Source organism: Mesocricetus auratus, unplaced genomic scaffold (genome assembly GCF_017639785.1).
Source record: "Mesocricetus auratus isolate SY011 unplaced genomic scaffold, BCM_Maur_2.0 Super-Scaffold_100014, whole genome shotgun sequence".
Classification (NCBI taxonomy): Eukaryota; Metazoa; Chordata; class Mammalia; order Rodentia; family Cricetidae; genus Mesocricetus; species Mesocricetus auratus.
In genome coordinates this window covers 44086384-44099948 of record NW_024429197.1, presented here as the reverse complement: position 1 = coordinate 44099948, position 13565 = coordinate 44086384, and the positions used below count along the sequence as shown (strand labels likewise).

Below are 13565 nucleotides of genomic sequence, written 5' to 3'. Positions count from 1 at the left end.
CCCCCAAGTGTCCAGATTGAGAGAGCATCCCTCATCACACACCTACTTTTTATACCTCATAACTTGTATACTTTTCAAGAGATTTCAGTGAAACATTCATGCAAAAAATGTCTCTGGTCTTCAAATATACATATTGAAAAATATGGATCATGCACAATGCTAAATAGTTGAATAAAAAAAAAGTTTCTCTCTTATTGCAAATATACAAACTTTTTAAAAATTTTGCTTCTAGAATAATTTTACCATAAGTTATAAGTTTTCTCTACTTACCAGTCCTTGTTCAAACAGTTCTTTTTCTTCTATCGTCCACTTTACTGAATAACTGGCTGGTTTTGTAGGAGAATGTACCCTGAAGGAAAAAAGAGGAATTGCAAAAGAAAAATTCTGAAATGGAACATTCCATATTTAAGCAGCTCAAGGTTAGAGACCAGTGGTTCTCAACCTTCCTAATGCTGTGACCCTTTACTATAGTTCCTCATATTGTGGTGATACCCCACCATAAAATCATTTTCATTGTTATTTCATAACTGTAATTCTGCCAGTGTTAGGACTCATAAAAGTATGTGTTTTCTGATGTCTTGGTTCACTATGATCTTAGGTAACCCCTGTGAAGGGGTTGTTGGAACGTGCAATGTGCTGTGACCCACAGGTTGAGAACCACTGTTATAGACAGTCACTTGGGTAAAACCAAGACTTCTAGTCTACTGAAAAAGGAGGGGAAGGAGACAGCTACTGCAGTTGGTACCTGGGCAGTAAGGTTTACCTGTTTCTTATCTCTACCAGAATGAATGTAAAAAATATATATAATAATAATACATGTGTGTATTTTATACATATATATATACACATATACACACATATGAATATACATGTATACACACACACATGTGGGTCTGAGTAAAGAACACGAAAAGACATTATCCCTCTGGTAACAAGTAGGCCACTTCAGATTGAAAACAAAGAGCAGCCATTAACATGTTCTCAAAACCAAAGAATTTAAATCATAAAACTATGGCATCACATTTATTGCCATAGTTCTGTATCATAAGAAATTAAAGCATAGTAAGATCTCCAATTTCATCAAGCATCCAATCTTCTCACTAACTTCACTTTGCTTATGTACCAAAATATAAAAGCCGAAGTCTGCTCAGTACTCAAACTTGACTTTATAAATGCTAAATAATGCCCATGTTTTCCAATTAAAAAGAAAGGATATTTGTAAAATCTTTACTTTTTCTAGAATTTTTTGACACAGGGTGTTGCTATGTAGTCCTAATTGGCCTAGAACTTACTATGTAGAGCAAGCTGGTCTTGAACTTGTGGAAATCCTGATTCTGCCTTCCAACCACTGGAATTACAGGCATGTACCACTATGCCCAGGCCAATTTTCCTAGGTAATTTTTAGAAGTCACAGATCCAAATGAAATTGTATATACCAAACTTTAAATTATCAGACAGAACAAAAATCAAGTCAATTCGTAATATATCCTTATGATGTAATGAACTGCCAACAGAAAGACATTTTAAAATTCCTGGCAAATAAATGATGGCATAAATGTATTCTAATATCTGTGACAAAACCATCTTTTAAAAAAAACAAAAACTCTTGTCCTTTGAATCAAGAGCTTTTCCACTGACTACATCTAATTGTTAAGAATGTTCTTGTAATTCTCAGCTGACCTAAAAAAAAGTTTTGAAGGGGCTGGAGATGGCTTAGTAGTCACAGTATTCAATTGCTAGCACTCCTATCAGGATGCAAAAACTGCTTGTAACTCCAGCGCCAACGGACCGGACACACCTCTGGTCTCCATGGGCACCCACACTCACACACACACACACACACACAGAGACACACACACACACACACACAAGCGAACACACAGAATTAAAAGTAAAAAGGATTTTTATTAAAAAAAGATTTAAAAATATAAAATAGGTACATACATGACTTTTGCTGTTTTCTGCAGGCTGCACATGAAAAAAAGAAAATAGGAAGCTTGTGAAGAAGTTACTAAATCTGCAATTTGAAACTTTTAATAGTGCTATAACTGATTTTACCTGTTGGTGTATTTTTTATCACCTTCCTTTTGATTAACCCAGAATTTTCCTGGAAGGGATTTATTGGACAAATAATACCTATGTAATTATTAAGGAAATGTAAACAATATTAAAGTCATATAATTCTTATGTACTATCAAATAGGCATACTGGTCAAAGATATTCAAATGTAATCAAAACCTATTCCCCTTGAAGCTTGCCCAAGGCTATAAGTCCATGCTTTCCTTACAGATTTCCTGTAGGAATGATCACACATTGAAACACACAGCACAATGCCTGCATCACAGCAAGGCTGGCTTACATTCTCTTCTCTACCACAAGTGACTAAGAGAAAGTACTTCAAAATATGAATAGTAATTTGGGAACCATTGTTTCCATATTTTTAAAAGTCACAGTAAAGAGTTCAGGATTCTTCTACATGCTAAATAACAAATTTGTCAAGAAACACCCCCTCAGCATTGCTGGAACTAGTCTGCTACAAAACTGTTCCTTAAGTGTGAATTAGTCTTTATTTAACAAATATCAACTACATGTCATACGTTAGGCTTTGTACTACAGACAAATATATATACATAATAAAGGTTCTGTTTATCCTCTAAAATATATTTAGAGTCTATATGCTCATGTTTAACTCTTATTCTACCTGTTTCTACATCTGGAAATGAATAAGTGACTACTTGAGTATTCAATAACCTAGAATTGCACTGTTCAATATGGTAGCTACTAGTCACATGCATGGATCAAGCATCTGAAACACAATTAGCATTAACTGAGATGCAGTGTTAAAATAAAATGTATTGTGGATTCCAAAGACTTAGTATGAAACATTAATGTTTTCATTTGGAGCTGGGGACATGACTCAATTAGTGTTCATTTAGTATCTAAATGAAGATCCCAGGATGTAACAAGAATCAATAAAAGGACCCAGAGACTGATACTGGGGTCAAACTTCAAGCTAAAGATCAGAGAGGCAAAGCAGCCGGCCACTAGCTCTCACCTCCAGTTCAGGGTAATAGGGCTGATCCACCCACGAGCTCTTCACCAAGTCTCAAACTGATGCCTCTCTTCAGTGTGGCTGGAGAATGAATGAATCTCTGAGACTTAACTTCTGTCTTATATACTTCCCTAATATTGGGATTAAAGGTGTGAGCTATAATTCTCTTTTAGACTGATTCACTCTTGTGTAGATCTGGGTGGCCTTGGACTCAGAGATCAGTCTATCTCTTAATCCTGAGTCCAAGGACTAAAGGTGTATCCCACCACCTCCTAGCTTTTGGCTGCTGGGATTAAAGGTGTGTGCCTGGCTTCTATAGCCTTGTGGCAGACTTTGCTTTTCTGAATCCTCAGTCAAACTTTAATAAATCTCAAATGATATATCACTAGCAGGATTCAAGTAGTTTTGTGAACATATAATCCCAGCATTGGGAGGCAGGCACAGGTGGATTCCAAGAGCTTTGGACTCGCTAGCCAGTCAAGTCAGTGAGCTTCAAGTTCATAAGAATCTTCGATCAAAAAATAATTTGGAGAATGAATAAAGAAAACACCTGAAGTCAACCTTTGGGTTCTGGACATACATGCATATACAAACATGCCCCAGAATGTGTGTACATATGCACACAAAGAAAAAAAGTTTCATATAAGCTGGTATTTTAAGTAAGATGTAAAAAAAAAAGATACAAAAGCTCATTTTTTTAAATGAGGTTACTAGGAAATTGGAGATTATATGTGCCTCTCATTTAAAAAAATAATCTAGGCAATATTTGCAGAGTTACAAAGTAAAGGGCTAACCAATGGCAACTCACAATACAGAAAACATTCTTAAATTAACAGAATCGGTTGGGAATAAAATAGCAGAAATTCTCAATTAAATAATGGGCAGGGAGAGCTGGTTCAGTGATTAAAGAGCACTAATTGCTATTCCAGAAGACCCAAGTTTGATTCCAGAAACCACACTGCAGCTCTCAATGGTCTGTAACTCTAGTTCCAGGAGATCTGACCGCCTTAAGGTCTCCACAGGCACCAGGAACACGAGAGGTTCACATACATGCCAACAAAAACACATACATAAATAGTAACAGTGGACAGATATCCATAAAATGCATATGGAAAAGTTAAAAGTAAGCCACTATTTGTTAGTGATCATTAAAAGCCAGAAAATTAGAAATTTTTGATTTATTGAATTAAGTGAAATTACTGACATCCTCATGTGACATAAGAAAACTGAGTCTCAAAGAATTTAACTGAAGCTATCAAGCTAATCAGTTGCTGAGTCACAGATAAAGACCTACAATTTTGGGGTGGGGGGTCAATTGACTTTTTCATTTCAGATTCCTCTCACATAACATCTGTAAACTGTAGAGTATAATATGAAAATTTCCACGTTCTAATTATGTGCCTTGCACAGATAAGTATCTCTGAGTTTTAGCTTTTATTACTTTGAAAATGGAAGCTTAGAATTAAATATTTTACCATTTCTATGCAACATGTATACTCTACATGCAGACATGGCTGCCAATAAAAACTTAAAACATTGTGTTAGTCTCAGATGCAACAGTGAAAGATGCTACTTTGTGCATAGATAGTTGACATGAAATTACACAATCGAAGCCTGTGACCAAAGTCATCTAGTAATTACAGTGGCTTCTTCAGTAATGCTTGCATTGATCCACTTTTAACCCTGAATCCTTTACTCTTCTCATTATCGATGAAGGATACTCTTCTTCCAACAGCATTTTCTCAATGACAGCTCTGTTCTCATCACTGATGGTGCTATCCAGAGTCCAAGGCTATTTAAAAGAAAGAAAGGAATGTATAACTCTCTGTGTATTTCATGACTTTAAAAGCTACCTTATTTCACTGAGTGAAATACATGATACAAACGGTAACAGCTACACGTCACTAAATAAGCATAGGTCACATTCTGACTTTCACAATCACCCTGAGACAGGCATAAACAGTTCACAGTTGCATCTGCAGCACTGATGACATTTTAAGTGGAAGAGAAGAAACCTCACATAAAACCTGCTGGATTGCAAGGCTCATACCCCTTACCTGTAATCAGCAATAATGGCTGCCATGCACAAAAGAAAAGAACTCTTAGGCTTCAGACATTTTGCTCAACACTTAACCTGTTTCCAAAACTCAATTCTGTTTTACCTCAGCCACACCCTGAGTAAATGATTATACTCATTCAATTCTCAAAGTCACAAAATTTCAACTCCTATCTCTTCTTTAAGCTCCAGACTATGTGGTCACTACTCACACAAGACCTCCCTTTGAATATCTAACTGGCTTCTCAAATGAAACATACTCAAAACAGAATTCAGCATCACCTGTCTCCACCTGCCTTTCCAACTTCGCAAAGAGCACCATCAATCAGTTAAACAGCCAGGAATCATGGATTCTTTCCTTTCTCCTCCATCCCCACATGCAATCTACTAAACAACTCTTTCTTTAAAATCTAATTCAAATTGGTCCAATTAGACCTCTACTGGAACATACAGGACCAAGCCACTATCTAAAACCTTGCTTGGATTATTGCAAATGGTTCCTAATCAGTCTCTCTGTTTCTACTCTTGCTTCCCCCCAGGTCTTTTCTTTACCAAAGCACCCAAAGCACACTTGACAAAAATGAACCTACTCTCTGTACTGAAAGTTAAAGAAATGTTTCAAATTTAAACCCGTAAGCTAATACTTCCGCACTCACTATTCTTTCTGCCTAGCATGTTGGCTTTTTTTGTAATTCATCCATCCATTCATTTTCCCCATTATAGTTCAACTTAAATGTCACCTCCTCAGCATCCTTCATTGACTTTTCCTCAAGTTCCCCACCCTACTATCTTCAGTCAACATTGCTTATTTCTTTCACGATCTATAAATGGTTTGTCTGCCCATTTATTGACAGACTTGTTTTGTCTATAGATCCCGTGAGAGGAAAGTCAATCTATCTTGCAGACACTTGAGTGTTTAAGCCACCCTACTGTCTGGCATGGAGAGTATGCAGCTACTGCTAAATGAAGGTGTGGACTCTGATTCTGCACATCTTTCACTTGAAGAAATCAAAGTTGACAAATGTGGGGAAGAAATGTGGTAAACAGCTATACCTACATCAAACTCATCTAAATTTATTTCTCAAGAGATCTTTTTCCCATAGTTGAAAAAAAAGGTTCCTCTATTTTTAAGTGAAGTGTTTCCATATACTTCTGCGACTGTGGAGAATTGGTCCTCAGCTAAAAAAGGAAAAGAGGCACTCGGGGCATCTAGCAGGAGTGTTAAGTCATCTGACTCAGCATACTTACAAGACAGCCATTCTCCCTCCGCCATGTTGAATCAAGATAGTGATCTTGAAAAACTGATGCTGTACTTTCATCATTTCTGTAGTAAGTACAAAAAGTAAGAGAAGGGTTATGTTACATCTATTTACGGCTATAACTCACACAGGGCAGGGGCTGGCCAGTTGTTGATGCTGAGCAAGCACCTCCTCCCCTTAACAAAGACTGGAGACTACGACAGTACCTGCTCTGCCTTGTAGGCCACTGAGGGGAATACTATAATGTGATACAACAGCCACAACACTCTGAGGCTGACAGCTGCCACTTGAGTTCTGGCTGATAAGTATACACATGCACATACAAACTCTACAGCTAAATCTTTCAGAAATAACAAAGCCACAAACTCCACTACCCTTAAAATGAAGAAACAAAACAAAACTAGATGTAAGAACTAATAAAAATACTGAAGGAATTTAATAACAACTTAATTTTAAAAATAATTTGATTTGGAGGATTTCTGTATCCACGAGAGATCAAAGTTTACTAATTCTGTCATTTCTTTTCAATGAAATAATACATACAATATGTATTTCACTTGCAAGAAACAAAGAGTCGGGTTTTAGAGGGTCTCAAGGCATGATATAACAAATTTCAAGCATACAAAAGGCAAACATTAAATTTATGTTTCTTAGTGAAATTATTGACTTTTTTCTGACATTTACTCTATGAACCAAAAGCAATTTCTCTCAAACAGTTTTAAACTCACGTCAACTGACTCCAAAGAGACTAAAAGGCTTCTACGATGGTCAGCAGAAGGAAACCTTTGTACAACTAGGTCTGCTAGTAGCGCAGGAGGTGGGATCATTGCAGAAATCTTCTCATACAGTACACCACGGCGAGAAGTAACAACATTCACACTGATATACACAACTGAACACCTACCTGAATCTCCTTTACACGGTTAAGCTTAAAATAACCTTTCCTCTCAAATCCGCCAGGCTTCCAGCTCCCTTTCTTAGCTCCTGAAACTTCAGTCTCCCTAGTGGGTCAACCCAGAAATAGGAGTTTGCCCCTTCTTCTTAACAACTCAGTTCAGCCTGCCCCCTCTTTCACTGTTTCCACTCTGTTCTAAGGCCCCATCGTTTCACACCTTAAGATCCTCACTGGGTCAGAGCATGAGAAAAAGCTGGCAAGCCAGCTGATAACACCAATGTAAAGAACTGTTGCTATCTCGGGCTACCCACCATAGCTTTTAAACTGCTCTGCCGAAGGACGTCAGTGAAAAATAGTCATAGGAATGTAACGATCCCTCACGTTATTAACACATTCTAAGAGTGCAGTGGACATTTTTAAATGTTCCTTATTTTGTTATCTCGGAGGGGAGGACTGGTATTCTATGCAACCGAGCACCTCTCCTGTCGGATGAATTATACAAGACAGCCTCTCTATAGGCCAAAAATTGGCCATTTGTAATAGTATACAGTTCAACAAAGTTTCAACGAAGTTGCTGACAAGTTAGAAATCATGTAATTGGCTGCATTTATGCCTCAGGTCTTCCGGCTACTACCGAGTTCCTATTCTGGCTGCCATTAGTTAAAAGGAGGGATAATTCTTACTCCTAAAGCAAGGTGTTAGAGCATGTTTAGTTTAAAACACTGCCGGTCCTGCAGGCACTAGTATTTAACAACAGCCCTCACTGAACCATCACTACATTATCCTTAAGACAGTAAAGAACACTGCCGAGCATCTTACATATGCTAAAGCATCTTTCACAATTATTTCATCCGATGCTCGCAACAGTAAGCCGGACACGTGATTCTTGGTTTCCATGCAAGCGAGCAGAGGCTCAAATGCCTTGACCACGGTCACAATGACAGCAAACAGGAAGAGCAGATGCAGAGAAAATCTGAACTGTCCAAGAATAAAATCTGGGCCCCTTGAATTAAGCTGTCTTTCCGCAAGTTTCCATAACTTCCTCTGCGAAGGACTCAAACGACTTGACTAAGGTCGCTTACGGACGCACAACCAATTGTCTACGAGGTCAGGTCCTGTGGACTAGACACCCTTGTTCAAGTTGCTGGGAGGGGCCTGAGACACAGAGAATGCAGGAAGGAATCCGAACTGGAACACGTCCACTGCATCCCGGAAGCAGCGAAAAACAGTGTGGTCCGGGCGCTCAGCCCAAGCCCCGAGCCGCAGACCCAGCCGACTTCCGGCCAGCAGCAGCCCGAGTCCCGCCGCCGTCCGCGCGGACCCTCGGCCGACCGCATCCTCCGGCCCTCGCCTAGCACCGCCCGGCCCACAGGACCCCGCTCCGAGCCTCACCCTGGCTGTGCAGACGCCACCACATCTCCCTCCACATCCACATCCGCCTCCTCCGCCTCCATGACTGCACCTGACCCGGCCGTACCCGCGAGATCCCGCGAGATGCAGCGGGCCGGGGGCCAGGCAGGGGGCGGGGCCTGGAGTGTTGCGCGCGCACCTGGGGCGGGGCTTCCCGGGAAAGGCGCTGGCTGGGGCAGCCCAGGGGATTTGTTGTGAAACAGGCACCCACAGCCTCCCACCCTCCTTTCCTCTGCGGGTCCCTGGACATACTGGGGTGTCTCACTCGTCTCACGTGTTACATGGGATTACTCAACAACGGGTATCTTTCCATTCTGACGAGAGACCCTGCTTTGTGAACTGAGCGTGTGACAACTATTGCCTGTGGTTCTGTTTATGCACACACACACACACACACACACACAGCCACCCCGTACACTCTAGCGTCCCGCCCCCTTACACACACACACACACAGCCACCCCGTACACTCTAGCGTCCCGCCCCCTTACACACACACACACACACACAGCCACCCCGTACACTCTAGCGTCCCGCCCCCTTACACACACACACACACACAGCCACCCCGTACACTCTAACATCCCGCCCCCTTACACACACACACACACACACACACACAGCCACCCCGTACACTCTAGCGTCCCACGGGTATCTTTCCATTCTGACGAGAGACCCTGCTTCGTGAACTGAGCGTGTGACAACCATTGCCTCTGGTTCTGTTTATGCACACACACACAGACACACACACACAGACACACACACACAGCCACCCCGTACACTCTAGCGTCCCGCCCCCTTACACACACACACACACACAGCCACCCCGTACACTCTAGCGTCCCGCCCCCTTACACACACACACACACACAGCCACCCCATACACTCTAGCGTCCCGCCCCCTTACACACACACACACACACAGCCACCCCATACACTCTAGCGTCCCGCCCCCTTACACAGACACACACACACAGCCACCCCATACACTCTAGCGTCCCGCCCCCTTACACACACACACACACACAGCCACCCCATACACTCTAGCGTCCCGCCCCCTTACACACACACACACACAGCCACCCCGTACACTCTAACATCCCGCCCCCTTACACACACACACACACACACACACACACACACACACACACAGCCACCCCGTACACTCTAGCGTCCCACGGGTATCTTTCCATTCGGACGAGAGACCCTGCTTTGTGAATAGAGTGTGTGACAACCATTGCCTCTGGTTCTTTTTACACACACACACACACACACACACACACACACCACACACACACACATATACACAGCCCAGCCACCCCGTACACTCTAGCGTCCCGTCCCCTTACACACACACAGCCACCCCGTACACTCTAGCGTCCCGCCCCCTTAAACACACACACACACACACACACACACACAGCCCAGCCACCCCGTACACTCTAGCATCCCGCCCCATTCCCCTCCACTCACTCACCACAGTGAATTTTTAGAATGACCAATGGGTGTAGGTTCATGGATTTTATGTCACAGATAGGAAACAGGCTCAGAAAGTTGATGTGATTGTCCAAGCCTAGTGCTAGGAAAACTGGCCTTTTAAACTCCTGAGTGCTCGCCACACACAAATCATTGATGGTTAGAAATGGAAAAAGAAATGTGTAAAATGAGTGCCCAGTTCTCAGTGTGAAGTTTAACCTCGGGATAACCTGGAGCTGTGGTTTATTTTTTGTTTGTTTGTTTGTTTTGTATGTCTGCCTATTATCAAAGGACTTCTCCAGTAACGACTCCCCTGACACAGAATAGGTAGTTAAAGATGTCTATTGAATTTAATTTGGGAAATGCAAAATAAAAACACTAGTCTCTTAAGTTAAAAAGAACCAAGGAGAAAAGTATCAGGGAATATGGCAGTACCTGCTACACAGGTAGAGCCAGGAATGGTGCCTATTTTTACTGTACATGGTGAGGAGCTGAGGAAACCTTGACTGAATGTGTAAGGAGTGATTGAAATCCCAAGTGAATGTGTATTGTTACATGTACAGCCATGTCAAACACCCAGTGCCTCACACCTATGGGGCACCATCCCAGGAAGGGTCAGGCTCAGAATGGCAAAGCCTTCCTGTGATCCACGTGTGAGTGTTTAGGAACAGTTGACCACATTGTGCAAACACTAGCAAGTGCAGCTTCTTCCTCCTGGGTTTTTACAGCCTGAGACTGCTTTCCTGCAGAGACCTCCTAGAGACTCGCTTACTCCTGACACTCTGCTATACATAATAACTGTGCTGAGGTTTTGTACTGTGGGCCCCATGTCGTGGGTATAGTTGGTGCCACTCAGTCAGAATGTGTTCAGTCCCCATGGCTCCAGTTTTTTGTGTATGTGTCTGTTGTTTCTTTAGTTTCTGTCTTATCTTTACTCCCTCATAGCCCCAGCCGTGCTTCAAGGACCACACCCATGCAAGACAACAAGACAGCCCCACAGACTAGAAATCCTCTTCATTCATTGGGTAGACAATATGAAGGATATGGCCTGGGTAGTAAAGCCCAATAGGCCATTGCTTTGGCACTGCCCAGCAAACAAACACAAAACCTGAAAGGATAAACTGTTTCCAGGTAGTTTAGCTGCAGTATCACCTTCAAGCCCCATGCAGAAATAAAGGAATAAAAAGTATTTAGTCTGTAGCAAGGTAAAGTTACAATGCCTGGCATCCTATAGCTAGATATTCAAAGAAGTAAGAAAATAAGAGCCATAGAAAAGAAATGGTGATTCATTGAAATCCATTTGATTCTAACACAGATGCTAGAGTTGATATATGTAGGACATTTCCATGTGGCAGTCCCTATGCTAGAATTGACATGTGAGGGTCCCTAAGCTAGAACATTAAAACAGTGATTATAAGCTCAGTCTGTGTGTTTAAAAAGTTAAGTAGAGGCATAGGCAATATAAAAAGTATGTCATCAAACCTATGGAAATAGAGAGTATATTTCCAGAGACGAGAACACATTTGATGGGACTAATGGAAGAGTAGATATTTGTGAAAAGAGAATCAGTGAACCATGTAACATAAAGTATCCAAATGAAACACACAAAGTGACATAAATAAATAAGGAATCACTGAGCTGTTCAATGAGCAACTTTGAACATTCCACTATATAACTAATTAGAAAAACAGATCAGAAAAACATTTAAAAAATAATGACTGAAGATATTTCCCATTTTGAGGAAAATAATAAATTAATAGATTCAAGGAACCCCCAAAACAAATGATGCTGTACTAAGGTCAATTATAACTAAAACCAGTAGACAAAAGACTTTCCTTTGACAGGAAATTTCTTGTTGAGAAAAATGGAATCCAGAAAGTTGTAAAGCAATATACTTAATGTATAAGGAGGAAATTAACTAGTCAACTTAAAGGTCTATTTCTAGTAAACAAACTTTCCAAAAATGAGAACTAGACTTTGTTTTTGTTTTGTTTTGAGACAGGGCTTGCTATGTAGCTCAGAATTGCCATGAACTCAAGATGCTCTTGCCTCCAACACCAGAGGGCTGGGATTACAGGTTTGCACCACTGTCCTCAACAAAAAATTTTGGAAGATATAAAAAATTTGGAAGATCAAAAATTAGTAAACAACATCCTCCAAGAGGAAAGAAGTTATATGCAATGAAGCTGGGACTATTTAAAAAAAAATGAGGAACACATGATATATTATGTAAGACTATGTATGTGTGAGGAGGCATGTATACATGCTTATATCTTTGTATGTACACATATCAGCATAAGTGTATGCACTTGACAGTGGCCAGAGGTAAATGTTGAATATCTTGCTCTATCATTTTCTACCTTCATTTTGATACAGAATCTCTCACTGAACCTAGGGCTCGCCAATTCAACAAGACTAGCTGGGCAGCAAGTTCCTGACTGTGCTTCCCCAGGCAGGCGCATTCCACCAGCTTCAGTTCTCATCCGGGGTTCTGCACTCACTTCCTCCTATTGAACAGCAGGCCCTTCACTGCCTGAGAAGTCTGTCCAGCTCCGTATGCAATACTTTCCCTTAGTACTTAAATCTAAGATTATTAACTGTTAAAAAGAAGAGGCCAGGCATGGCAATACATGCCTGTCCAATTCCAGTGTTATAGAGGAAGTGGGAGGATCAAGGCCAGCCTGGGCTAATAATAGAAGTGGTGATGATGAATGATGAGGTGATGGTGATAATGTGATGACAACTAGTGAAGTATGAGATTCATGAAATATATGACATCAATGTATAAAGTCTAGGAAGAATATTATCATCTTGACCCCAGCTGGAAACCTGAGCAGTTGGCCGTGCCTGTGAGGGATTTTCTTTATTCTCTTTATTTATTTATTTGTTTATTTTTGGTGTTTCGAGACAGGTTTTTCTGTGTAGCTTTGTAAACCAGGCTGGCCTAGAACTCACAGAGATCTGCCTGCCTCTGCCTCCCGAGTGTGAGGAATTTTCTTGGCTGTATTTTCTGAGGTAGGAAGATCGCCTCTAAATCTGGGCCACACCTTTTGGTGGCAGTCCTCATAAAAGGACATGGAAGAACAAAGCTTTTGCCCTTTGCCCTTACTCTCTCTGACAAGTTCATCTATTGTGCTGTGAGGCATTCATTCCTTCACTAGGATTAGAACCTAGTTCTTTGGGATTCCAACACAGATTGAAGACCATCTGGTTCCTAGGAAGCCCCTGGAACTGCAGCACCAGACATGCAGTGTCACAGCCTGAACAACTCCAGACTTGACCTTTTTATGAAGAGACATCCATGGTTGGACTACCCAGACCACAGCTGAAGGTATTCTAACACACACACACACACACACACACACACACACACACACACACACACACACTCAGTTTTATTCATTCAAAGAACCGTGACT

General features: G+C 41.3%; 1 protein-coding gene across 5 annotated transcripts in view; it reads right to left on the bottom strand.

The window, feature by feature from the left end:
* Mysm1 (Myb like, SWIRM and MPN domains 1) overlaps positions 1–8801 on the bottom strand; it is a 34837-nt gene extending 26036 nt beyond the window's left edge. For all 5 annotated transcript variants that reach the window (XM_005074304.4, XM_013116498.3, XM_013116499.3 and 2 more), the window contains exons 1-6: positions 8655–8801; positions 6357–6432; positions 4774–4844; positions 2059–2136; positions 1945–1968; positions 271–349 (exon numbers count right to left, since the gene is read on the bottom strand). In XM_005074304.4, coding sequence (XP_005074361.1) covers positions 271–349; positions 1945–1968; positions 2059–2136; positions 4774–4844; positions 6357–6432; positions 8655–8716 — 390 coding nt within the window. In that variant the 5' untranslated portion in view covers positions 8717–8801. The remainder of the gene's footprint in view (positions 1–270; positions 350–1944; positions 1969–2058; positions 2137–4773; positions 4845–6356; positions 6433–8654) is intronic.
* Between the last annotated feature and the right edge of the window lie 4764 nt (positions 8802–13565).